Source organism: Chanos chanos, chromosome 1, assembly GCF_902362185.1.
Source record: "Chanos chanos chromosome 1, fChaCha1.1, whole genome shotgun sequence".
In the NCBI taxonomy this organism is placed as follows: domain Eukaryota; kingdom Metazoa; phylum Chordata; class Actinopteri; order Gonorynchiformes; family Chanidae; genus Chanos; species Chanos chanos.
Window position 1 is genome coordinate 13,291,991 of NC_044495.1, and position 26,246 is coordinate 13,318,236.

At 38.9% G+C, this 26,246-nt stretch overlaps 3 protein-coding genes across 3 annotated transcripts; 1 reads left to right on the plus strand and 2 right to left on the minus strand.

Moving 5' to 3' along the window:
- Positions 1-98: 98 nt before the first annotated feature.
- Positions 99-9,691, plus strand: rp1l1a (rp1 like 1a). Its single transcript, XM_030778360.1, has 5 exons — positions 99-734; positions 1,249-1,426; positions 1,848-2,627; positions 2,748-2,867; positions 5,913-9,691. Exons 1-5 carry the CDS (start codon positions 99-101, stop codon positions 9,689-9,691), a joined length of 5,493 nt encoding a protein of 1,830 aa, XP_030634220.1.
- Positions 9,692-12,173: 2,482 nt separating this feature from the next.
- On the minus strand, positions 12,174-15,354 carry LOC115823086 (tyrosine-protein kinase SRK3). Its single transcript, XM_030787096.1, has 9 exons — positions 15,062-15,354; positions 14,104-14,225; positions 13,789-13,955; positions 13,506-13,665; positions 13,222-13,374; positions 13,015-13,070; positions 12,735-12,888; positions 12,484-12,615; positions 12,174-12,367 (listed from the first exon to the last, which is right to left on the minus strand). Exons 1-9 carry the CDS (start codon positions 15,352-15,354, stop codon positions 12,174-12,176), a joined length of 1,431 nt encoding a protein of 476 aa, XP_030642956.1.
- A 4,757-nt stretch (positions 15,355-20,111) lies between these two features.
- gckr (glucokinase (hexokinase 4) regulator) lies at positions 20,112-25,646 on the minus strand. The gene is made up of 18 exons (XM_030779404.1): positions 25,608-25,646; positions 25,079-25,234; positions 24,902-24,970; positions 24,645-24,710; positions 24,371-24,444; positions 24,190-24,256; positions 23,960-24,013; positions 23,716-23,807; positions 23,467-23,572; positions 22,969-23,087; positions 22,758-22,856; positions 22,499-22,596; positions 22,247-22,323; positions 21,975-22,071; positions 21,712-21,809; positions 21,234-21,383; positions 20,778-20,912; positions 20,112-20,231 (listed from the first exon to the last, which is right to left on the minus strand). The coding sequence occupies exons 1-18, from the start codon at positions 25,644-25,646 to the stop codon at positions 20,112-20,114; spliced, it is 1,716 nt and encodes a 571-aa protein (XP_030635264.1).
- Positions 25,647-26,246: the final 600 nt, after the last annotated feature.

Below are 26,246 nucleotides of genomic sequence, written 5' to 3' on the forward strand. Positions count from 1 at the left end.
GCTACCAATTTGATATTCAGCATATTTGTGCTTGAGTCTGATGATGGATCCTTTAATGACTACTTTTTTTCTCTTGTAGTGTGAATTGACAGGGAAGGATGCAAACAGCACCTGCACTGTACTCAAATGCAAGCGCCCAGTTTAAGAATGACCCTCAGCAGACCGTCACCCCACTGTCTCGATTCTCCTCCAATGTGACTTCTGCAACCCCAGCAAAGAGGATTACCTTCTTTAAAAGTGGAGACCCACAGTTCAGTGGTGTCAGGATGGCCATCCACAAGCGCAGTTTTAAATGCTTTGATGCCTTACTGGATGACCTTTCACAGAAGGTCCCACTGCCATTTGGAGTTCGCACGATCACAACCCCCAGAGGCACCCACAGCATTAAGCAGTTGGAGCAGTTGGAGGATGGGGGATGCTACCTCTGCTCAGATCGCCGCTATGTGAAGCCTATCAATATAGAGGCTGCAGGGAAACGGCCGGCGGTCTGGCACCACCACAGCCATACACACAACACCCGACGAAGGCCTTCCCGGCCTGATGAAGCACCAAATGGCCACCACTACCACCGGCACCCAAAAAGGATAATTTTGGTGAAGAACAATGACCCAGCGGTGAGGAGGTCAATAACCTTGAGCAGAAGAACAGCACGTAGTCTTCGTGTTTTCATGGATGAGATCTCAGAGATCATGCAGTGTCATGTCAGGAAGCTGTACACCCTGGAGGGCCGCAAGGTCAGGGACTCTAATTTGACTCTTTGCGGTGTTAGAATTTAGTCATCAGAGGTTATCTATATTGTTTGATGCTCTCCCAAGCAGCTGTTGAGCATTGCATTATAATTTTTATGTCTTTCTGTGGGTGGATCAAGAGCAATCAAGTTATTAAATGTAGGCTCACACTTAAAAACAAAACATCAACACTGTTTAAACTGGGGTGAATGCTAAGTGTAAACAGTTAAGTTCTGGGGTTTTACATCAGTGCTTAAGTACACTCATACATTACTTTCATGAAGTAAATCCTTACAAAAGGAGTTGAAGAGAAGCTGAGTTGAAAGTATTTTCAACAAAGTGAACTTCAGTAAAAGTACAAGTAATGTATATGCAAAGATATACTACAGAACTAAAGTGAGAAGAAGTGTGTTAAAGTATTTATACATAGTGTCTGCCCCGCTGTTTTAGGATGGCCTGATTATGTCAATGTGTAGGTCAGTCTTTAGTTATATGATTTCATCTCTGTTTTCCTCAACAGATCGACAGCATTCAGAGCCTTATGCAGTGCCCCAATGTACTGGTCTGTGTGGGCAAAGAGCCCTTCAGGCCTCTGCTTATGGAGAGCTTACGGAAGCACTCAGACGAGAAGCTCCCTGGAGTGGGTTCCAGATCCCGGTCAAGCATCTGCAGTGAGGGACATGACAGCAAAAAGAATGGTAGGCCATGAAAATATCAGATCGCAGTTTGAATCATTCTGTCATTTTATAAAGTATAGTTCTGCTAATACTTTTGACACAAATATATTCTCATTAAACAATAGAATTGGCTTAATGATATTTGAAACACTGTGCTTTTATCAGTGTATACTATTACGATTTGTGTATTAGATTTCATACCTTTCAATAGCAGCAATGCATAACCCACTTTGCTAAAATAGGTAACTGTGCCACAAGTATAACTAAATACTTCAAAATCTGTCTATGTTAAGAATGTTGCTAGTATGTGAGCACTTAAATATGATGAAGGCTGTCAAAGCCTTAGCATGGCCCTTTACATTGTAGTATTTACACTACATTTGTCTGAAATAGATGTGTCACTAATGAGAATTTATTCATTGTCCTCATTGTGCATCTGTAGTCAACTTCGGACTTGAGACAAAGAAAAGCATCATCCACCCAAGATCAGATTCTAGCAACAGGTCAACTAGGTTTTCTCTCTCTTCAGAAAAGTCCTACCAAAATGGATTATGCATGACACCAGGGCAAACTGGCTGCCTTAGTACTTGTCCTCACACAAGGGAGATCATACGAAATGATGACATTGAGAAAAGAGTTCTGGTGAACAAAGATGGCAGCCTTTCTGTGGAGATGAAGGTACGTTTTCGATTGCTGAATGATGAGACTCTTCAATGGTCAACTGAGATCAAGAAGTCAGCAGGATCACTGATTGACGGTAGTTCTGTTAGAGAAGGTGATGCACCATATCTACAAGGCAAAACTGAATATTCAGACCCAGAGTCCACTTCTCCATATGAGGCTGAAGAGACCCTTGCAACAAAACTGCACCAAAGGCAACTTGAAGAATCTCACTGTCAAAATTGCTGCAACCATTGCCAAGAGTATGACATCTGGAAAAACCCCATGCACAAGGACCATGGGGCCTCGAAATCATCAAGCTCAAGTGCATCATCTCATAAAGTTGTACAAGAAAAATCATCAATGGACAGTGTGCGCACTATTTCCAGGTCCAGTGAAGAATACACTGAACATATAGTGGAAAAAGCATCATGCTTTCAACAGACTGTCAAGGAGGGGGACACAAAAGTTGAATATTGCTCTATAAGTCGTTGCTGTAGCCGTAGTGAGGTGTGTGCCTCATCCTTGAAGTCCAAGATGAAGCAATCCACTGAGGACAAATGTGATGGTAGTAAAGGAAAGAACTTATCCAATGATAGTGAGTTGAGGCTTAGCAGTGCAGTATCTGATCCAACACAAAATAACCCAGGTATATTTGAGATTACTGATGTAATAGCAAAAGACACACGGCCAATTTCTGTGATCAGTAATTCGTCTAAGGTATTGGAATTGCTCAAAGAGGATCTGGATGATTATGATGACCTTCCTCCGAGCGTGTCAAGAGCTTCTCTCTGGTCTCAAAGTGACAATCCAGGAGGCATTAACCAGTCAAGATGTGCACATTGCTGTGGCAGCCGTTCTTCACAAAGTTATCATTTAACTCCCAGACCTCCAAGTAAAGTATCACTTAGCTCTGTTCACTCATCAAAGCACAAAAGATATAAAACTGTGTCTCAAGCATCTCAAGTGCCAGCTCAACATGAGGATCATGCAGATAGATCTGCTCTTTCAGAAGTGTCTTCTAGCTTACATTCATGCCATTGTGACATAAAAGCACCTGGATCAATAGCATCTGATATTCAGAATCACGTAGAAGAGAGGGACAGTGCTCGTAGTGCGTTATCAAAATGTAGTCAAGTATCTAGGGAATCCAGGAAATCTCAAAAAATAAGAAGAAACACTCCTGGATCAGATGTTGACTTTTCTCGGAATATGTATGAGGAAGGAGTAGAGAGTGAAGAGAGAGTTCTAAGTGCCATGTCAACAGATACAAGGCTATCAGGACATTCTGGAGAGTCTAGTATTTGTCCCCATTGTGGTGGATGTGGAAGATCATCTCTTCCTCCATCTAGACTATCAGAAAATCCCAAAGATGCTGAATTTGAGAATGCTGAAGAGGAGGAGGTTAAATCAGTGGGGAAAATATCAGTTAAGTCATGCAAGTCTGTGAATTCTGCTAGGTCTGAAAAATCCCAAACATGTACACATAAACAATCTAGAGAAACATCTCCTGTTTCAAATATTCCTGAGAAAGGTGAACCAGATAAAAATAAAGCAGAGGAGGCACAAGGAACAGAGGATCAATCAGTGAATGCACTGTCAGATAAAACAAACATGTCTGCTGTAACCAAAAAGTCCAATAGTCCTAACTGCCCTGCTTGTGGAACGCCACCTGATGCAGGGTCCTTGTTTTTGGAAAATCAGGATACAGGGGCATTAACTCCATCCAAGAATGAAGAAGCTGAAGACAAACCCAGAGAAGACGTAGTTATCAGCGCCATGTCAGACAAAACAGACACATCAGTTAAATCCAGGTCATCACACACATCAAAATGTGCTGAACCAGAGCAGTCATTGACTCTTAAGTCTAAGACTCCGGATAGAGACAAAAGGTCACTTAGTCCCATGTCTGCCAGGTCAAATTCGCCGAGAGTATCACGGAAATCTCAGCTTGGAGAATCAGAAAGAGCCACTAGTGTTGTTTCTGCATTATCAGGCAATAAATGTGATCAAGATCCAGAGGTAATTTCAGAAAGAAGATCAGGTAGTGCCCAGTCCAATTGCACACAGGCCTCTAAAAAATCAAGTTCATCTTTAAAACATCTTTGTGATACTCCAGAGAGAGCAAGTTATGCTGGAATATTGGATGTAAATGGTGATTGTGATGCAGAAAAGCGCAAAAATGAGCCAAGAGTCTCTAGTTCCCTGTCAAACAAAACTGACACCTTGATGAAGTTTAGTGGAGATAATTCAGAGAATTCCAAAAGAACATCCAGCTCTTTGTCTGTAAGAACAGATGCATCACAAGCATCAAAGAAATCAACCCAATCTAGGGTCACATCAGATTCTGCAGCAAACAACGATCCATGTCAACAAGAAATAGAGACAGCTCCAGGAGACAGAGCAGCCTTGTCCGACTGCACGAAAGTCTCTAATAAGTCAGGCACGTCCTTAAAGCACTCGTGCATCATAAAGGAGAAAAAAGCAACTGAATTGGGTGAAATAATGAATGGCAATGCTCTAAATACTGATGCAGAACCTGAAATAAGGGAGAGAGTTTTCAGTGCAATGTCAGTAAAAACAGATAAATCCACAAGCTCTTACAGATCCAACAAAATTAAAAATAAAGTCTCTGAAACTGGAGGCACTTCACAACCAAGTGCATCTAAGAGCCCTGAAGAGCATGTCACTCAGGAAAATGGTGATGCTGAGAGAGCAAACAGTGCAATGTCTCAGAACTCTCAAGGATCAGTTAAGTCCCAAGTCTGTTCAGAGTCAAAACTCCAATATACTTCTACACGAGCAGAACAAGACAGTGAGGAGATGGCACAAAATACCTTAACTGTGATCACCCAAGCAGCTGGAATGTCAAAAAGAGCTCCTTCATCCAGTGCTCTAAAGTCTTCAAATAACATTGCCAGTGAATATGATGGTAGTAATGGCAGAGCATCAAGTACAAAGTCCGTCTGTTCTTCAATGTCCAAAAAATCCTGCAAGTGTCATTGCCAACATAACACAAATTCAGAAAAATCAGTGCCTCAGACAGAGATAGATCATGTCAAGGAGGCACCATCTGAGAGACAGACCAGTAGTCTATCAATAAAGTCTAAATCATCAGCAAAGTCACAGAGAAGTAGGCACTCTCCCTGCCCACAAATAGAAGAGCCACTATCCCCAACATCAACAGCATCTGTCTCCATTGGATTGGGTAAAGACCATGAGGGCACTGACTTCAATGAAAGGTCTACAAGTAGCATGTCACACACCTTGGAGGAGTCTAAAAGCAGAGTGAAGATGAAGAGGGCTGCTCCTGATCCAGCTACGTCAGATCATATTCACAGCAGCACTAATCCTGTGGAGCCTGAAGAGAGACCCAAAACAGCAACATCTGCCATCTCTGTAGCTTCAGAGCAATCTAGATCACATTATGTGAACTCCAAAACACATGAGGGAAGTCATACAGAAATTGTCACATCAGCAAATTCAGGAATAAAAAGCAAATTAGACACCAATTTAAGTGACGAAGATGATAGGGTACCCTCTGCTTTATCCGAATCCTACAGTGCTGCCTGCTGTAAATCACCCTCTAGAGTTTCACAGTCAAGTGCTAAAACTTCAGTTTCTAATAAAAATATAGTCATTGAAACAGTGGGTAAAAATGAAAAAGTAGATTATGATAAAATAGACAAGTCCTCAAGTATCATTTCTAAAAGCTCCTCACACCATAGTAAAAGTAAAACTGAGAATGGAAAGAATGATTGCAAGGGTGATTGCAAGACCATGTCAGTTGTTTCAAAAAATTCAGTTAAATCAAAAGACAGAGTAAGCTATTTGAATGTACATGTAGCCAAGAGAAAATCTGGTGGAGACAGCGATGATGGCAGTAATAAGTCTGTAAAGACATGCACAAGTCCAGCACAAGAATTGAACGATATTGAAGGACAAGCGAAAGGTCCGGATTCCTTAAGTGACAGTGTTACATCTCACTCTCTCTCTGCAGCAGATCTTTTGAGGGAGAGGATTGGGAACACAAGACCAGTAAGTAGAGAATCAAAATCATATGTCTCTGGCAAAAATAGCACCACGGAGCAAAACGATAAGATGACTTTTAAAAGTGACAAGACCAGCAATTGCAAAAACAAGAAAATGCGTGCCTCATCACAAAACAAAAATGAGGATCAGTTTTCAGAATTAATTCCACTTGCCTTACCAAATGCATCCCCCACAGAAGTTGTCAAAGACTGGCTTAGAAAAATACCAACTGATGGTCCCATGTATGAAATGGATGATGAATTTAAAGAGAATAGTCATGATGTAGAGCCTCCAATAAATGCTGAAAATGTGACAGAAACTGTGCAAAAAGACTCAGAGGGAGCATCTGAGCAGGTTGTCAATATTGAAGAGCCACAAGAAGAGGAGAATGAAGAGTCTGTAGGTGATGTACCTAAAGAAGACAACAATAATGCCTTTGATGAAACAGAAACACATACAGATCAGCCTGATTCAGACAGCATGCATCTTTGTAGATCCCCAAAAATATCCAAAAGGGAAGCTCTATCAAAGTTTTGTCACTCCTCTGTGCAGGTCATGAAGGTGCTGCTGAGCCCAAAACTGGATAGATGTAATAGCTTACCAGAGGTGTCTCCTGTATATGGCAGAAAACTAAGTACATCTGCCAAAGGACTGCTAGACTGCCTTTCAAATCTTCGACTTATTGACTCTGATCCCACAAATCCCAAAGATGATAAGTATAATGAGATAATGAATATACTCCAGTCATTATGGTTATGTGAACCTGTAGAAGGTATGGAGGACAAGGGCCAAAAGAAAGATCTCCACTCAGCAGAGGATGAATTCAATCCCAGGTCTTCCTCTGGAGTAGACGTAGGCAGTGGCTCAGCAGATTCTGGTAAAAGTAGTGTAAATGATGGGGTAGAAAAAATGGAAATAGCACAAAATAGAATTGCACCAATTGCTGAACAGGAACCCCCACTACAAGAGCAAGAAGAAGATGAAGATAATGAAAATAAGGATAACCATTCAGGTGCCTCATCTAAAAGGGCAGAAAGTTCAGAATCCTCACATATCCCGTCAGATCCAGCAACTCCAGATATTGCAGAGAGAGTTAAGAGCAGTCCTGAAAATGAGAAATCTGATGATGGGGTCCCAACTTCAGATGAGATGACTCAAAGTAGTGAAAATCCAAAAGGGGAAACAGAGATTGATGCCTCTCTCAGCAAGAGCTCAGGGAATGATAGCAATGTTCTCAATACTCCACCTGCTACAGAAATGACTGTGCCGGAGGACACAAACTCAGAAACTTCTCCATCTGTCCAAAGAGCTCCACTGACAAAAAGAGTTTCACAAGATCCAGATCCAGTTTGGGTACTGGGTTTGTTGAAGAAACTAGAAAATCAGTTCATGACACACTATGCAAATGCCATGGCTGAGTTCAAAGTACGTTGGGACCTTGAGGACAATGAGATGCTTGATACAATGATTAGGGAATTAAAAGAAGAGGTTCGTAAAAGGATACAGACAAGTATCAACAGAGAACTCCAGAAAATCCGAAGTCGAGCTGGTAGACCACCAAAGCCCCCAGTAAATACTCTTTCCAGGGAATCAACTGCTCAAACGGAACTACGGCGCAGACGACTCAAGATCATGCACAATCAGTCAATCAATCCCTCACTATCCAGAAGTAATTACACTGGTTCTGTTACAGATTTCAGTGATCAACGGAGTGATGACGAGTACTGTCCATGTGAGACTTGCATGAAAAAGAAAATGGCATCCAGGACTGTTCAGCGTGCAGAGGCTTTATGCTCAGCTCCAGTCTTGATGGATTTTGATCTTCGGAAAATTCTGCAGATGAAGAAGGATCCTCCTTTAAGTGTCCCAGTAGCACCAAAACTAGAAGAAGAAAGGAGCTGCCCTAATCAGACAAGAAAAGAAGAAAATGTTGACTTAGACATGGTCCATGAAGAAGCACAGGAGGAAAATGATGAAATTAAAAACTGCAGCAGCATGTTAATTGAGGATCACAGAGATGCAAGCAGGCAGGATGATGAGCACTTTGAAAGAAAACATGACACTGACAAAGGTATGTTTTCTGAGAATGGAACCACAGAGACAGAGAAACCAACTGATAAAGCAACAGCAGAGAAAGATGGAGACGGAGCTGAAAGAGAAATAGTAAAGTGTGAAAATCCAATGGAGGAGGAATCAGCAGAGGAAGAGAGAGCAGAAGATGAGGAGACCATAGTAGAAAAGACACAAGATAGGACAGAAGAGGCATCAGGGGAAAGTGAAGCTGAGGATGGCAATTCAGAGGAACGGGAATCAGTAGAAAAAGAAGCATTACAAAATACAACCAAGGGGAAGAAGAGGGGGGGTGATGAAGAAATAGGAGATGAAGAAAAGACAGAAGAAGAGGGAGTGCTAGAAGGAGAAACAGGAGGAGAGGAAGAAGCAACAGAACAAGGTTCCATCAATAATGCGCATGCAGAGGGAGGAGAAATGGCTGAAGGGGAAACAGCAAAGGAGATAGGAGGAGAAGGGGAGAGGACAACAGAAGTGACACATAAAGAGAAAACAGCAGATGGTGAAAATGTAGAAGACAAAGGAGAAACCGAAGAATATGAAGAAAAGGAAATAAAGGAGGACACAGTTGAAGACAGAGAGACAGGTAAAGAGGGAGAAGAGGAATCTGATGAAGGCGGAGTTGAAGTGAGTAAAGAAGGCAGGGCAAACAACACTAGTGATGACAGGCCAGCTGATGGAGATGAGATGGCTGATACAGTTGAGAATGAAAACCCTGACATGGATGAAACAGCAAATGAGGCAGAGGAAGAAGATACACCTAATAAGAATTGTGTGGATCAGAATCGTGATACCTCTGCAGAAGGTGAGGATGAGGATGATGACGCTGGTGATGATGAAATGGCCAACACTAAGACAGAGAATGAAGCGGTCAGGGTGTGCTTGACAGAAACAAGAGAGACAAATGGGCAAGAGGAAGATTCCACATCTTCAGAGGTGCGAGAGGTGGCCAAACTGAGAGATTATGAGGAGAAGGACGGTGAAGTGGCAGAAGTGGAAGACTCAGAAACTGATGAAAGACAAAAAAACGACACTGATGGAGAGAACATGGATGAGGTAGTTAAGCTTGGTGAAGGAGAAGTCCAGGAGACTCCAGAGAAAAAAAGAGCAAATGAGGAAGATAAACATACTTCGAGTGATGAGGATGCCGTTGAAGAGTCCAAAACTGAGAATGAAACACTTGACAATGTGCTGAACAAACAAATAACAAGAACATCCATTGAATCCCAACCAGGCTCGTTGGAGTATTCAAAAGATCTTACTGTAACAGCAAAGCTGCAAGAGATACATAGTTTTATGGAGAGTAATGAGAGTCAGGGAGAAAATGTAATCTCCACACTCTCCCATTCCAAGGAGAAAAGAAACGAGTCAAGCAGACATGGACGTAAAGCTGACAAAGATTCAACCAGTGAGGTTACAGAATTGCAGGTTACTTCCAAGGGTAGAAAAAGATTATCAGGAAGGGCAAATAAACAACAGAGGCCCAATAAGGGTGGCATTAGAGTGAATGATCTTGAGTTTTAGTGATACTGATATTAACTTCTTACAGTAAGCACTTTATTTTTAAGTACTGCAAAACATTTATGTAGAGAAGAAAGACTTTACAACTGCTATCAGTTTGAAAACCGAAACCTCTAAATATGTACTGCAAAATTGTTTGGCTGAACAGCCACTTACCGAAATGCTATTTTGAAATTGTACATTGATGTGTTAAATTACCTGTACGTGTACATATAGAAAGTATATTTCTTTGTAAAATTGTATAAAAATTAATCATTTAATAAGCGGACTAATTTTAAGTACATCAAACCTGTCAGAAGATGAGAATGAGGACATGAAAATAAGCCAACATTTATTATACTCACGTATACATACTGAAGGAGCTGAGGATACATTGAATGTTCAGTACAGTGAATGTTCAGTAATGTACAGGCTATGCTTCAGTGACGTATTTTTCACATTTTGTTCCGTGGAACCTCAGGGAATTTGAGTATGACTTTGAGTATGGCTTCTATGAGTGTATGAACTGTGTAAATGCTCTAACCATGAATGTGTTATGGCTAATGAAGCTTAAATATTAAGACCACTCAGGCTGAAACACAATAACAAAACATTTACCATACTTGTGTTTTTATCAGTCATGTGTTGTTGTGGGCTCACTTAAGATATTCTGATGCTGCTAAATGGTGTGTTGGGCACTGTAATTTACATTTTTAAGCCTCTTGAGATGTAAGGATTTTTATGGTATCCGCCCACAGTTTGTAGTGTGATGACGTTTATTTAATAAAACTCTCTCCAGATCAACTTTGAAATTAGATGTCCTCAACTGTTTTCCACCCAAAACAGAATCCAACTATACTACGCAATCATTTTACTGTGCTATGGAAGGTTTTTAAGTGGTGTATTGAACATAGTGTCTTTTTAATACAATTACCTATATGAGGCCTGTGGCTCAAATGGCACCAACGTCATGCTAATCTTTCTCTCTTTGGAATGGGCATATCTTTAGCAAGAAGAGAGGATTGAGGTTGACCTGCATCACTTTGAATCTGGAACACCTTAAGCTAACTCCACACAGACACACAGCAGGCTCAGCTGAGAGTTACATAACAGTCCAACTTGAAGCACGTGTATAACGATACAAGTGCCATAAATACAGTGTAGGCATCTGTACACAGAATTTAATAAGGCAAAAAAATCCTTTCAAATGAATCTTTTTCCCAGTAAAAAGAGCTTGAGTGCTTTAAAAACAAATGAACAGGACAAACAGTTATTGTAAGTGTAAAATTGGGAAATCTTTACAGCTCTGCCAGTAGGTGGCAACACATAGACGTGTCAGTCAATTCAGTAACTCTTTGCATAGATGACTTTGCATCTGTCCTGTGTGTGTGTTTATTTATTTATCTTTAGTCCTCTTATAGAGACGTGATTCTTTGGCTCTGATATTTTCCACAGCGTTGCCATATCCCAAATTATCACCCATACTCCTACTGAAGGACAATATGAAAAGTCACTCTTTGGATTTGCCCTAATGTCAATGATCTAGCTCTACACACTTTGAAAATGCTGATTGCTGCAGTTTGAGGTAACTGATACCTCTAATACGATGACTTTACACATCCTACTGTTTAAAGAACACAGACAACCTTGGAGGTGTGCACTGAATGGTCACATCTCCAATATTTACAGAAGTTACTGTTTTTTAATTTGAAATTTTATAGCCAATTGTTGCGTGACTTGAGTAAAACCAAAAGAATACATCACCACTAAAGACTGATTTTTGACAACCAAATAATTATCCAGTCAATTACTTGTAACATATAATTATTTCTTGTAATTATCATGGAAGACAATCCTCATCGAGATACTGAGGACTCAACCAAAAACATACTGGCTTTAGTTTGATTTAGAAAGTTGTGCTAGTCTTAAACAGACCTGCCTTAGTTTCTCAAACACATACTGTATATCTCTTTTCCTAGTGTTCACTCAGACCCCAAGGGAGGCCAAGGATGAATGCTGTGTTTTACACTAAAATAAAATACATTAAAATAAAATACATTAGAATAAAATACATTGAAATTAAAATATATTTTATTGCTATCTATTTTTAAGATTTACTACACATTCTTGCTATATGTAGAGAACTTCTTTACTTCCACAGAATATTTTGGTTTGTATAGCTTTTTATTTTATCTGTCATTCAGTCAAGAAACTACAGTGACGCACAATAATCCATTATTTTGTTTTGTTCAGAAAGTTTACAAAGAATAAATTTACAGATTTTTTTTCAGACTTGTAATACTGATTAAAGAACAATAACATTACTGGTTAGTTAAAACTAGGTCGAAATATTCCATTGAAAACATTTACATAGTTCATTGAACTATAGAAATGGATAGACAGTAATAAAACTGTACACAGCCCACTAATGAGCTTCATCTTCCTGGATCTTGGGATAGAGAATGCACTGGATCTCACTGCAACTCCCAGCACTTTTACTTGAGCTCTACTCAAGTTCAGAGAGGGGTTCTGGGATCAGAGTCATCAGCATGTCCTGGAGCTCTCTGTATGCTGGCCTCTCTGCAGGATTTGTCCCCCAACAAAGCAACATAATATCATAAAGTTCTTGAGGACAGTCAAGTGGCTTTGCCATTCGGTGTCCTTTCTGAATATCACGTATGCAGGACAATTTGTCTTTATCTGAGAACAAAAAAAGGGAAAAGGGAAGAAATCTTTTGATCCCACATTGGTAATCTTTGGTTGCAAATAAAGATGGTAAGGTAAACTTAACACTGACTGAACTGCCTTTTGGATACCTGGGTATGGTTCATCACCATATGTGATGATTTCCATCAAGACAATCCCAAAAGACCAGACATCAGATTTGTTTGTGTATTGTTCCCCACTGAAAATTTCAGGGGCCATCCACTTAACAGGAAGTTTAATTCCTATTCAAGAGAGAGATTGTTGTATGAATCAGGATGTCAGCGTGATGTCTATGGGAGATGCATAAGCATATACTTAGGTGCAATTTATTTACAGACAGTTATCACTGTAATTCACCTACCTTTGGTTATTTTCTCACCTCCTGAGAATGTAAACTGTGCCAAGCCAAAATCAGCAATCTTGCATGAGAGCATGTCAGTGAGCAGAATGTTGTCAGCTCTAAGGTCTCTGTGGATGATTTTCTTAGTTTCAAGGTATGTCAATCCCTCAGTAATCTGAGAACGCATAGTGTTTTGAAGAACAGACATACATAGCTTTTAATTTCTAGCTAAATTTCTGGAAAAATAATTTTAAAGAAAGTTAAAATATAAACATATACAGTGAAGATTGCATTTGTTTACCTGAACAGCAAAGTTAATTGAAAGAGAAAACTCAATATCCCTCGCCTCTTTGTGACCTGGCAGAAGAAAGACATGGTGATGCCCTTATTACAATCAATCTGCCTATAAATCTTTTAGAATTAATGTATCTCCTAAGAGTGTAATCCATGTACTTGTGTTGTGTGTGTGTTTAAGTAATGAATGAACATGAATCTGTGTTGTATTTACTGCAGAGGAATTTTTTCAAACTGCCATTCTTCATCAGTTCAGTAATAATACAGATGGGTCTGCTGACGGTGCACACGGCGTAGAGCTTCAGCAGGCGTTCGTGATGGAGTTCTTTCATTATTGCTATTTCCGTCAGGATGTCAGGGCTAACATCTGCAGTTGGGTATAAAAAGGTTCTGATGAGCTTCTGAATATTAGATTTAAGTATGTTCACACTGAGCAGGTCATATATGGGTGCTCTTCTCTTGGAAGAAGACCGTCTGCCCCATTTTTTAAATTGTTACCTTTGAACTCTTTAATTGCTACATCTGTTGTGTCATTCCAGATCCCATGCCACACCTCTGCAAACTCCCCGCTGCCAAGCTTTTCCACCTTTCTCAGTGAGCTTCTCTCCACCTCCCACTCCTCCTCAAATGACAGTGTATGCAGTGCAGGAGTATCCAACTGACCGTTTTCAATAAGAAACCATGATTAATATAGACATATGTAGACAGCATTATTTCTTTACCTAGCAATGACTGGTCAAACCCAAAATTTATGTTTTCCCAAAGGTTTAAGCATACTAACCATTACACATGGCTTGGTGAGTTGCACACACAATCCATCCTGATGTTGGGAATATGAGCACACTAGATCAGATATGGTTTGGAACGTTTTCCGTGAAACAAGGTAGAACCTTTTTTCATCGTTTTTCTCGGTAATCCTATAATGTCTGGCATGGGGCCCATTCTTTACTGTAAATGAAAGGACAGGTAAAGATTCCTTTACTCAGAAGTCATGAGGCAACCTATTTTACTTACAGCTAACACATCAGCCGACATTAAGTGAGAGCTGCTGAGGTTGATCATAAGGCTTTATGACAACATTCATGACAGGTTATACCTGAGAGGTAGTATTGGTTGTTTTCTTCACTCTTCCACACAAGAAAAGCCCCCTCACCATTCTCTGGTCTCAGCAGACATCTCTTAGCATCAGTTCGCTTTTTGATGCTTTCAAAATACCACCTGTAAGAAGACTGACACTTCTTAAGTTCAAGTTAAATTAAATTTTTATTTCTTTTACAATATGTAAAATTGTAGTGCATGGGATTTCACAAATATGCACCAGGTTGCAACCAATGGGTTGTATGGAATGGATAATAAATGAAATATAAGCAATGCAAGTGGTTTTTAAAGTAAACAGTTGCCGGAATGTTGCCACCAAAAAAATCAAGATTAGAGGAACTTTTAAAAACCTTTTTTGTTTGAGCATTAGAAACACAAGATCTTTCCATTATTGCTGATACCAGGTGAAGAATTCCAACTTTGTTGTAATCTTTCAACAAAATTACAATATTCTTTGGTTTAGTAGTGTTTTAGAACTTCCACAGAAGATCTGCTCGTGACAGGGAAACCGCCACACAGAGTGGCACGAGGTATTTCTTGAGAAACAGGACTCGAAGCGACATTCCTCACATTTCTTACAGCTCAGATCATTTACAGCGTCATTTACAGTGCTAAAAGGTCTAAATGACAGCGTGGCCTAGGCATGGATCTTAAAGCTGTCAGCGGTCCTTTGTGGATCAACAGTACCAATGCATGTTCATTGTGCAACCTTTTCAGACGTGCATAATCAACAGGTTGCAACATAGCACAGTAAAAACATGATCACGTCATGCAAATAAAAGATGTCCCGAGTGTTATATTAAAAACTGACTTCACGATGCTATTTCAGTGGCGAAGTAAATACAAGTTGTCAAAATTGAAACGTAATTGTTCAAAAAAAGGAAAAAAAAAAGAAAAAAAGAAAGACAGAAATCTGACTTGTACGCTGTTATCAAGGTTTATACAACGATACTCACGGCTCTGCCTCCAAACTGTCGGCGGGTTTGATAAACTCTCTGGGCACATAACCCTCTTCACAAATAGAGTCTCTGGTGTTCTCGCCCTTAATTGTACATTTCCTCACATATAACCAATGTTCCGTTTCATCAATCACTTCCAGCGTGTCTCCCTTTTTCAGCTTTAAGTCCCTCAGCGTTCGGCGAGGGTAGTCATATACTGACTTGAACACTCTACGAGGTTTTTCTGGCTCTTCTTGGTCCATACACATCAAACAACAACGTTTCTTACACGAGCACAGAGAGTTACCCATGGTTACGCGGTCCCATCATAGGTTCATAAATGACTATGAGGCGATGGCACAATCACTCGACATGCCCTCTACCTGCTACATTCCTGCCAGACTGGTTCCTAAGTACTGAGAGAAAAAATAATTGGAGAGCAATTATTGGAATTTCCCTGATACTTTATCTGTGTCATCACTGGCCACAGAGAAAAACAAGCCTTTCTTGGGACACGCTTAACGTGACAAAAATGTTATTAATGTGACTTCATGTACCAAAACAACGACCGAGGAAAACTGATCCAAAGCAAAACAATGCATTTTACATTAAGTGCTTTCCTTTCCACAGAAGCCCAGTATGAGGAGATAGCTTAACATGTCTTAACCCTCTATGGGACTTATTAAGGATATTAATTGAAAAAAATCAAAGACTTTTAATTTTAAGTGTATTTAGGCATAAAATAAATTTCCTGTGCTCACTTTCCCAAAATGACCTTTGACCTTTTTTGGGGGGTGCCGTCATTTATAAATGACTACGTCCCATTAGGGTATATATTTTTTCATGTTTTCCCAATGTAAAAAGCAATTCATTAATGAACAATGGCATAATTATCCATTAACATATTTTATTAAGAAATCAGTTAATTCGTTTTATTTCAGGATCTTTCTGACAAAACAAAAACGATAAAGATAAAAGTCTGTGAATTATTAATTTTGTGTATATACAATGATAATTCATGTAACAAAACAGGCTGAATCTCCTCACTGGATATGTTAGAAATGTCCCCTGCTGATATGCATCCATCTGTCACTCATGAAACTCAACCAGGCAGTTCTTTTTTGGTGTGAAGCACAGGTGTACATCACATTTCCTGCATTTCTTCTCATTGGCATCACATCAGCTATTTTATCAATACGTAAGTGTGCCTGCCAGCACATGCATGTTGCTGGTACACCATATATTGACATCTGGAAGGCAGAGCCAATGAACTGCTCCATTTCCTTCTCTGTACAGTTCAGGGGTAGATTAACATCTTTTTGCACAGAATAAAGGTTGGTCTGATGTAAGATGTGTTTGAGACACTCAGAGGAGAACATCTGCCTAAAGTAATAGGTTGGGGAATGCACCCTTTCTGCTGTAGCCAGACGCATCTTCCAGTCAGGGATCAGGTAATGGGCACGGACTCCTGACTTCCACAACAACCTATGACATGTCCCTGGCTGAAGATTCTCCTCACTGTCTGGCTCCTCATTCTCCTCATTCCCTTCCTCACTGCCATCACTCTCACTGGCGCTGCTTACCTGATGCTCATTATTCCTGTCTTCCACTCTTACAACTACCTTGTCCTCATCGCTACTGATCTCACTGTCCTCACTGCCCTCAGGAATAGGCATAGCTTTGCCTTTCACCTTGCCATAAAACTTACAAACATCAACCTAAGAGAGATATATGTGTAAATTGTCCGCGCCTCTATATCATAACAATAGAAGAATAGATGGAGTCATTATGGAAATTTCTATCCCTTAATAGGACTTTGTCAGTTATACATGACGTGGCGTTTTTAATGGTTTTTAAAGACTAATTTTTAGAAATCTTTAAATGAAATGACTAGAAGTGTTAGAAAACAGTTTGAGCTATCTACTAATATTTTTTTGGCAAATGATTTTTATATCTTTTATTGTTTAAAATGACCTTCCCATCGTGCTACTCCTGCATGTGACTCAACATGTGCTCTTGTCTCCTTCACTTCCTTGTAGCAACAAATGTTACAAACATATTAAATAAACTTTGATTTTACTGGTTAGAGGGAATGTCAAGGCACACGTTTTTGGGACAATTTCATTGGTCAAGAGTTTGTGTTATTTTTTTTAGCAGTTTTCCTAAGTGTCATTTATAAATGACGAACTCCCATAGAGGGTTAAAGTACCAAAAAAAAAAACCCCCACCTCTGACCAAGAGCATGTTTCTTTCACACCTTACTGATCATAGAAAATGTCTACAAGCAATAGGATGAAGTCATACTCTAAAGTGGAAGAAATTTCTACGTATTAATTATTAATTACTAATAAATTACTACTAAAGTGTAAAAGAAATTTGATTACTCATCCGAATCAATTTATCCCTTTCCCATTTGTTTCAGTTGATGGGAAAGAGTTTAATGAAGCACCTACATTGTAAAAAAAAACAAACAAAATAAAAATTGTTAAAAAGACAGGTCAGTGGCTGCCAAACAAAAAAATCGCAAAATTAAAGTAAAATATCCTAATTCAAATAAAGTACAAAAGCAACAAATTTACAGAAATTTTCATTAAAGATTTTGCAGAGCAACACTGTTATTCTACATGTATTTCCTGAATTATTATGATCAAACACGTTCAATAAAGTGACAGCACTAAAGGTTCAGCAGAGAAACAGTTATTTTACAGATTTTTCTCAAATTATTACAATCAAAACCTTCAATAAAGTCATAGCGATAGTAGAGAAAGACAGGAAAGGCAGGTGAGAGAGAGGGGATGACATGCAGCAAACGGCTCGGAGCCAAACCAAGCCAAGTCCTTAGAGTGGAGAAACTCACTGAATCACCGGCCTTTTGGAGCAGCTTTTTTGAGCTTCCGCTCTGGACAGACCTGGGTTGGCCAGCTTGGTGACCAGCAGAAAAGGTTTTGCAGCCACTGTGTATTTGGTCTAGTAAGTGAGGCAGGTTGCCATCACAAGGCAGACACTCCAGCGAACGCTGAACAAGGCTGGTCTCCTTGGACGCAGACCAAGGAGGACTCCACTTCTCCAAGACAGACACACAAAGGCTCGCCTAGCCTTTGCAAAAGCTCACCTGGCCAAAGAAGAAAGCTTTTGGTCATCCGACCACAAAATTGATGACCAAAAGCTTTCTTCTCTTCTGTCTTGGACAAGTGGAGTCCTCCTTGGTCGGCGTCCATGGAGACAAGCCTTGTGCAGTGTCCGCTGGAGTGTCTGCCTTGAGATGTTGGTACCAGAATTGCTCAGATTTGTCAGGATGGCCTTGGTGGTGATCCTTCGATTCTTCTTGGCCTCTCACATTCTTGCCAGCACACGGGTCACTTTTGGCTTCCTAGCCCCGCCCTTTGAGATCTTTCATAGTGTGGAACTCCTTGTACTTTTAGATGATGCTTTGCACTGTGGCCACTGGCACTTGAAAACACTTGGAAATGGCTTTATAGCCCTTCCCCATCTTGTGAGCAGCCACAATGTGCAACGGGAGGTCCTCACTAAGCTCTTTGGTTTCAGCCATGACTTGCAATTGACTAGAAACTGATTAGAGAACTACTGGATGAGCTGTTCTCAATTTATAGTTGATTAGAATGCTCTGGAACACGGTAAGAATTACCAAGACCAAAAATTTGTGACAGTTTCAAAGGGCATGAATAATTTTTGACGTAGTATTTTTAGTAAAAATGTACAAAAAAATAGAAATAGTCAAATTTATCATTAACATCTCTGACACAATATCTTACTGTCTTTTGTCACTTATTTATCTCATTTCCAGCCAGATAAAACCTATTAGTCAAATAAAAATTCACTATAAATCCAAATTTGGCATGGGCATGAATAATTTGGGGCTTAACTGTATGTGTTTTTACTCATTGTGATATCACTGATTGAGTGTGCCCAGAGGCACAACATGCCTGAAAGGTTCAACCTCGAGAGCACTGCAGCTTTGCACTCTTTAAAAAAAGACTATGCATTACATTTGATGTAATGAAAAAACTTTGCTAAATTTGTATCCAGAATTACAGAATTTGAATGTAATAGTACGCATGAATATAAAACTAATTAGATTTACCTTAAAATTACAAAGGTAAAACATTAAATTGTTAGTATAGACATAAATCTTTATATTATGCACTACATATTTAATTACAGATAATTAATGTCATTTTACATAAATTTGTATGTAATTTAAGAAATCAGAGAAAATACTGTATAAATAATATAGTCATTTTTCTGTACAAAAATGAGAAACAAATATAATTTGTCATTATTGGCATAATACTTAATTTAGTTAATTTACAGATAATGTCCATAATTTTACAGAGTTTTGTGTACAATTTGAAAAAACAGAAAACTACCGTAATAATTTAGAGTAATTTTCCATAAAATTAGGATTTTATTTTTTTTTTTTTTACAGTGTATTGCTTTTTCTTTAGATCACAGGGTTACTCTTTTGGCACAAGACCATGTTTCTGACCTGTAAAGTCTGAGAGAAATTTAAGGTTGATTGCTCAGTGTCTTGATACATTAAGTCACGTTAAGCCATTCCCATACAAATCAATAGGAGGAAAAAGCTTAACATAACACGCACAGCCTTATCTGTATCTTTATCTGGATCCACTTTAAGTCTGTAGGAGCTGATTTAACACTGCCACTTCCACTTTGTGCCATTGTCAATTTGTGCAGCAGCATTTTAATCAGATTTCTGAAAAGGTCAAAAGGACAATTTAAACGACAATTTAATGTACAGATGGAAATACTTAAGCACAGCACTCTCCCAGTGCTGAGTTTCTAGGGGAACTTCAAGTACCTAGGACATTCTAGTTTCAAAGTTAGCAGTGATGCTTAACGGACAGGGTCAGAGTAGCTGAAGCCTCTACATTCCAGTTTCATAGGAGTGTTTTAGAGATATAGTCAGGGTGTGCAGATTTCAATTAAACAGCAATAAACTGCAGCCAGACAACAGTTTGATGAGGACAATGCAATCATTGTTTCATTGCATTCCAGATGTTTGAGTGCAGTCTGCAGTGTATCAGGTCTACTTGACACTCAGGAGAGAATCCACAGCATCTCGAACCACAGAGTAATTGTTCAGACGAGACCTGGCCTCCTTGACGGAGCATCCACATTGTAGCATCACCAGCGCAGTTGGGATGACCTTTCATGGCAACATGCCATTCAAACATTAAGTAAAAAATGAAAATGCTTTATTAAAAAGAATGAACAAAATCTGAATAGTTTTCTGAATCATATTTCTGTTAATCTGAATGCCACAAATCTGATGTATTTTAATGAAAATTAGAAATGATAAAAAATAATACTCATTTAAATATTAAATTGTATTAAATTAGGTATGAAATACGTACTTAAGACTTGTCGTATGTGGAATTCTAACGTACATAAAGCAATGGTAGAGTAGATGAGTGTATATGTTATGTGTTTAGTGATGTCTTTATTGGTAGCACTATGCACTCATCAAAACAAATAGTCACATTAGTTAAATAGCCTCATGCTTTGAAATAACTGCTCTGCCAACCGAATGGTGGTGACAACAAATAACACAAGCCTGTAATGTGGAGCACAGTCCTTATCTGTGTCTACCATCAGATTGAGCATTACTCATAATACACAATGCACATAAATACTGTTGACACTGATGATGTGAGCAGTGATTGTTAAGATGACAATGATGATGACATCTTACCCTGTCTCTTGTGTTTGCCACCTCTGTGTGCTTTGATACATCTGCTGAGATAATCTCTGTTGTCAGCTCTTCCACATCATAGACAGCTTTCAGAAGAGCCGTTTCACACTGCACCATGGAACAGCTGGTAAAGCACTAAAAATGTGCCAAACATATTATAAATGCATAAAGTCCATCATCACAGTGAGTCACTTGGATCACCTTGGACTGTAATTGTAATTACACTTTGTCAGCACTCTTCCTGTCACGAACAGATTGGTCATCAAACACTTGGCCATCAAATGTATAAAACACGACGATTATCCAAAAATACCTATTCAGCACTGAGATCTGCAGTAAACAAAACACTACAGATTACATTACTACATATTACAAAATCACATTGATGTATCACAGTAACTGCAGGTTTGAACACCCACAGAAATTAAGAAATTAAGAGTCATTTGTATCACTTACCTGTAAAATGTGAATAGCTCTTCTGTAGAGTTTGCTATTAGTTACTTTGAGGTCTATCATATAATTCCTGTAGACTTTTCCCTTCAGAATATGAGCACCCGTGCTGATCGCATTAAGACTCCACTTGGTTGATATCTCCCATTGTTGATTCTGTAGGTAGAAAATATCAGCATACTGTAACTGAATACTTTCACAAATGTTAACTGATGGACAAAACCCACTGGTAAAAGCGTAGCATACCATAAAGACAGAGCTCTCTTCATCTGATGAACAAGGCCAGGAGAATCTCAGGACCTCTGTGAACACCTCAAAAATGGTCTCCTGAAATATTAACTTTTTTTTTTAATGTAGTGGTTTTGATTTATGTGGGTTCTAATAATAAGCAAATTAAAATAAGTGATGGAAGCTTTATAAAAATGAAATCTACAAAGAGTGAAAATAACCTAAGAACACTGAAAACACTGTATTTTTTACCCACAGGAACACTGTTCCCCACACAGTCATGGGTAAGAGCATGGAGGTTTGATGTCTTTCCTTTCACTTGACTCGCCAGCTCTTTCACCTCATTCAAGTCATCTTAGGAGACAAATTTAATCGATGTGAAGCACACAAAAAAGCGTTTATGAAATCAGAACAGTGACACTGTCATTATAACTATATGTGTCTTAGTATGACACATACTAAGACACATACAGTACTTAGTAATGAAAAGCAAAAGTATTTATGTTTTTATGTTCTCACCGTTCACAGTGAATAAAAAGATGACTGTGTCATGCTTGCTCAGGGTGGGTAAAATCACATTCACAAAATCTCTGTGGTCAATCCTGAACTGTGATCCCTTGACATGTCAGTCAGAGAGAGAGAGAGAGAGAGGGACAGAGAAAGAGACAGGGAGAGAGAGGGGAACAGAGACAGAGACAGAGACAGAGAGAGAGACAGACACAGAGAGATTTAACACATGATCAGTGTTCACTTGGATATTTTTACTGTGTTACCAATAGATGTAAACTCACCATGGATGAGAGATCACCCTCTTCGTTCTTCATTTCCTGGAATCCATTATAGATGAAACCTCTGATATCCTCAGAACCTAGTACAATGACAATGTAGCATCAGACTCAGGTATATCCAGACATCATAACTACATCTTTATTTCCTGTCCCTGTATTTCCATTTCACATGGTGTAGATGATTCAAAAGTTTCTCTGGACAGAGGATACTGCTGCGTAATCTACTTAATGTTTCACCTCTGTGAAAAGCCCTACCTGCGCCAAATGTGGGAACACATTCACTGGCATCAATAATTCCAATAATGCCAAGAGTCTTCCATCCAACATAATACACATGTCCTTTCCCTTTCAAACTGTGGCCAAAACAGAACAATTAAGCACCATTTTACATTAATATACACAGACTGTTACCATGTTTCCTCAGATCCATCAAAATGTCTCTATTTGACACTATTTTTGAGAAAATCAAACTAAAAGCAAAGATAATGAGTAAGCTGTTGAGGCATAATCCTACCTCAGTCCAGCTTTTTCAACCAAGACAGCTATCTTCTCTCTCTGACTGTAAGTGAATTCATGAGCCCTCTCATACATTTTGATCTGGGCCAGCATAGCACTAATACAAAGACATTAATAAACATTACAACTAATCAGACAAAACCTCCACAAAATTCACAGAAAGTTGTCATAAAACATGAACATGGAGATGGCTGATTTGAAAGGCTCACGCTGGTGTAATTTCTCTGCGGTTGTACGCAGCGTTAAGTCCAGCCCAGAGCACAGTTTCCAGTAGCATTTTTGTAGCACTCCCGCCTTTCATTCTAGAAGATCCACTGATGGCCTCTGGCTTTGAGAGAATAAAAAAGGTGATTAACTAACTCCATTAAAATGTTTCCATAAGGATCATTTGTAATTCTAATCCATGTACACTAATACTGCTAATGTAATGAGTATGTCTAATGGCCTGATTCACAACACAGTGACTTGGCTACATTATTGAATAAATGAGAGCACTGATAATCACAAATTGTACTTTTCTTGGCAGCTTCGCTCAAGTCAAAGAAAATACACCTCTTCAGCTTTATCTGCACTGCAGAGGGGTTTTGATTTTTAACCTTGCTCAGTTCACTCATAAAATCGACTAATCCCTTGTGCTAAGAGCTTTCCTTTACGACCCGGGATATCTTTAGTGATAGCGCAATAATAGCTGATTCAGGGGAACATACTCCCACTGCTGGGTTTAAGATGAAAGCTTTCTGAGAATCCTGCTTTTCCATCATTTTCTCTGCGACCCTCTTGAAATTCAACGGCCAATCTCGTATTGGTTCAGCCCTACTTGGAAGATTAAAAAAGTGGTCAAGATCAAACATCAATTTATTATGTAATATGGACTACATATAGTATTAAATTAGATGCTTACAATATTTAAAATATATCTAGAAATGTTAAATCTTATACAGTTATACTATCTTCACCTTGCCATGTGCACTGGGTTGAAACCTATTAGCACTGGGGTGAAGACATCACAGTTCAAACAGAAGTCCAATTGGCCTGCAACAAATGGGGCCTCCATGATGGGAAAAGGATAATGCCATTAACTGAGAAAAATCAATACATTATTACTGGAAGCATTTAATTAAAACACTTCATAAGAAATAGACATAAAAACCAAAAGCTGAAGATGGATGATGTGCTGAGTGAAAAGAGCTTGGAGCATACAGACAATCCACAAGATATTCCAATGAAAAGGACATGCTTCTTCCCTTCACGTGCCTGTTTTTTTTTTTTTTTTTTTTTAATGGACAAAACAAAGAAAAAATATGAGAACGTAATTCCATCCTTTTCATTCTGTCAAGTCATTCTGTTAAATTTTTAATCATTTTGAGTTAAAACGATCCCAGAGTAACCTGCAGTATGGTACACAACTCTTCGTCTGTCCTATCTCTCACCTTGTCTAGTATGTCTGCTCCCAGTATGGGGCTGTCCTCTGGGGCCTCCTGTGACGTCAGCAAAGCCCTTTAAAAACAGCACACTGAAATACTGCAAAGTCATGTTTAAAAAATACTACTATAAAATACTACAAATTCATGGTGACATTCTGGTCAAACTGGAGATGGTCTTTTTACTTACATGTCACCACCAGCGATGATGTAAGAACAGATCTCTTTTTGTTGCAGGTCTTTAAGCATTGAGTTGAAGGATGTCTAAGAACATGAAGGCCGTGGTGAACAACTTTAGCACAGAGACAAGCATCTGAGAATTTTATATTTTGCATGTATAACAATATTCTTACATTCTAAATGGACGTGGGTAGTTTAATCTGTGAAAATCTAAAATCAGTGCAAAAACCAGCACAAAGTGTTAAACAGTTTCAAAATCCAGACTGAGGTATGGAGTTTTTTACCGCCAACAGAAAGGCAATGCGTCCAGACGTTCCACATCCACTCATAATAATCAAGCTATTTGGTTCCTTTAAGATGAAGATGACAAAAACTTGAAAAATGCATAAAACATAAGCAAAATTCATTACCTTTAAAAATGAACACTTTTGCTGACATGGAAAAAGCATCACCTCAAAGTGAGTCTGAAACACCTTTGCAGGGATACATTTCTGATACTAAATACTAAATATTAATAACATTTTGCCTGTGTGGCACTGACCTTGAGAATTGATTCCACATTTTTGGCTAAATCCACCATTGTCTGAATCACAGAGGGATTCTTCAGTCTCTTTAAACCACAAGTACACAAAGTAGAATTATGCGACAAGGACCTCATCTCCGATATTGTACAAGGAAACACAAGAAAGAGTGACTGTGTTTGAAGCTGACTTCACACCTTATACACTGAATCCGTATGCCATCCTTCCTCAAATAATTCTTTGTCACATTCCTCCAACATATGCACAATTTGTTCCGTGTTTGCTCTATCAATATCTCTGGTGATGGGATTTGATTTCTCAGTGACAGGTAAGGAAGGTTCAAAACTGGACAACTGACGAAGAAAATAATTTAACTTTAATAAAATTAAATAAAGACAAAGAATTCCACTGCAAATAATTAGTCAATTGCTGGATAATATATATATATATATATATATATATATATATATATATATATATATATATATATATTTATTTATATTTATATATATATACATATATATATATATATATATAAATATATATCTTCAAGCACATTCTAAGCACAAATATCAGACAGACCTGGGACTGTCTTAACAGAATCTTAACAGGGTACGAGAAAAAGAAACAGTAGTAGCAATTGTATTGACCAATTTGAAACGGTTCTTCTATCTGAAGGATATTGCTACTGTCACTATCTCCTCAGCTGACAGCATTTGACATTACCTCCCATTGTCTCATCTCTGTCTTCGGCGCTTCTAGCATCGCTAGAAATCTACCAGTGTAATAGTATATTTATTTGTGTCGATAGGGAATATTAATATATTCACACAGGCTACCCGGCAACATTAACAGTAACCTAAAACACACGAGCAACCCGTAATACAAAGGTCTCCAAATGAACTTTGGAACATGTCGTTAACGTTCTCGCTGTCAGAGTCAGGGAGTTCTGCACTTGAACTGATATACAACAAGTTTTATGACTATATGCTGTCTGTGATCACAGCAGGTTACCGCATTACTCTCGTCTATTTGGTTTATGCAGTCTTGTATGAGTAACACGCATGGCAAATGCACCGCTTTCCTAGCTATTGATTCGCTTATATTTTGCTCACTCGTCAACACTGACACTCTGTCATTAAAAAAATATATGTATGAGTACAGTTTGAAATACTTCAATGTGAGGTGATCATCTAAGAAATAGTCGCGTCATGAGGGTACATCAACACCGAGTTACTGATTAAATATCAGCCACCTGTGGGTCAGACGGTTGAGCTGCAGCGCTTCTCATTTATGTGTTAGCACGCACGACGCGCTCGAAGAGAAAAGTGAGGAGGGAAAACAGAAGCAGCTCCCACGATGGAC

Bases quoted from the DNA above. Each gene is read 5' to 3' on its own strand.
- rp1l1a (XM_030778360.1), top strand. From the start codon at position 99: ATGCAAACAGCACCTGCACTGTACTCAAATGCAAGCGCCCAGTTTAAG. The intron at 2,628-2,747 runs GTGATGGTAGTA...TAATAGCAAAAG, and splicing joins GCAATCCACTGAGGACAAAT to ACACACGGCCAATTTCTGTG. The intron at 2,868-5,912 runs GTGACAATCCAG...ATGTACATGTAG, and splicing joins AGCTTCTCTCTGGTCTCAAA to CCAAGAGAAAATCTGGTGGA.
- LOC115823086 (XM_030787096.1), bottom strand. From the start codon at position 15,354: ATGGGTAACTCTCTGTGCTCGTGTAAGAAACGTTGTTGTTTGATGTGT. The intron at 13,666-13,788 runs GTTAGTATGCTT...GAAAACGGTCAG, and splicing joins TCACCAAGCCATGTGTAATG to TTGGATACTCCTGCACTGCA. The intron at 13,071-13,221 runs GTAAATACAACA...TTCTTCTGCCAG, and splicing joins TTTGAAAAAATTCCTCTGCA to GTCACAAAGAGGCGAGGGAT.
- gckr (XM_030779404.1), bottom strand. From the start codon at position 25,646: ATGCTAGAAGCGCCGAAGACAGAGATGAGACAATGGGAG. The intron at 24,014-24,189 runs GTGAGAGATAGG...AAAAAAAAACAG, and splicing joins GAGCAGACATACTAGACAAG to GCACGTGAAGGGAAGAAGCA. The intron at 22,324-22,498 runs GTAGGGCTTTTC...TCATTGTACTAG, and splicing joins TGTTCCCACATTTGGCGCAG to GTTCTGAGGATATCAGAGGT.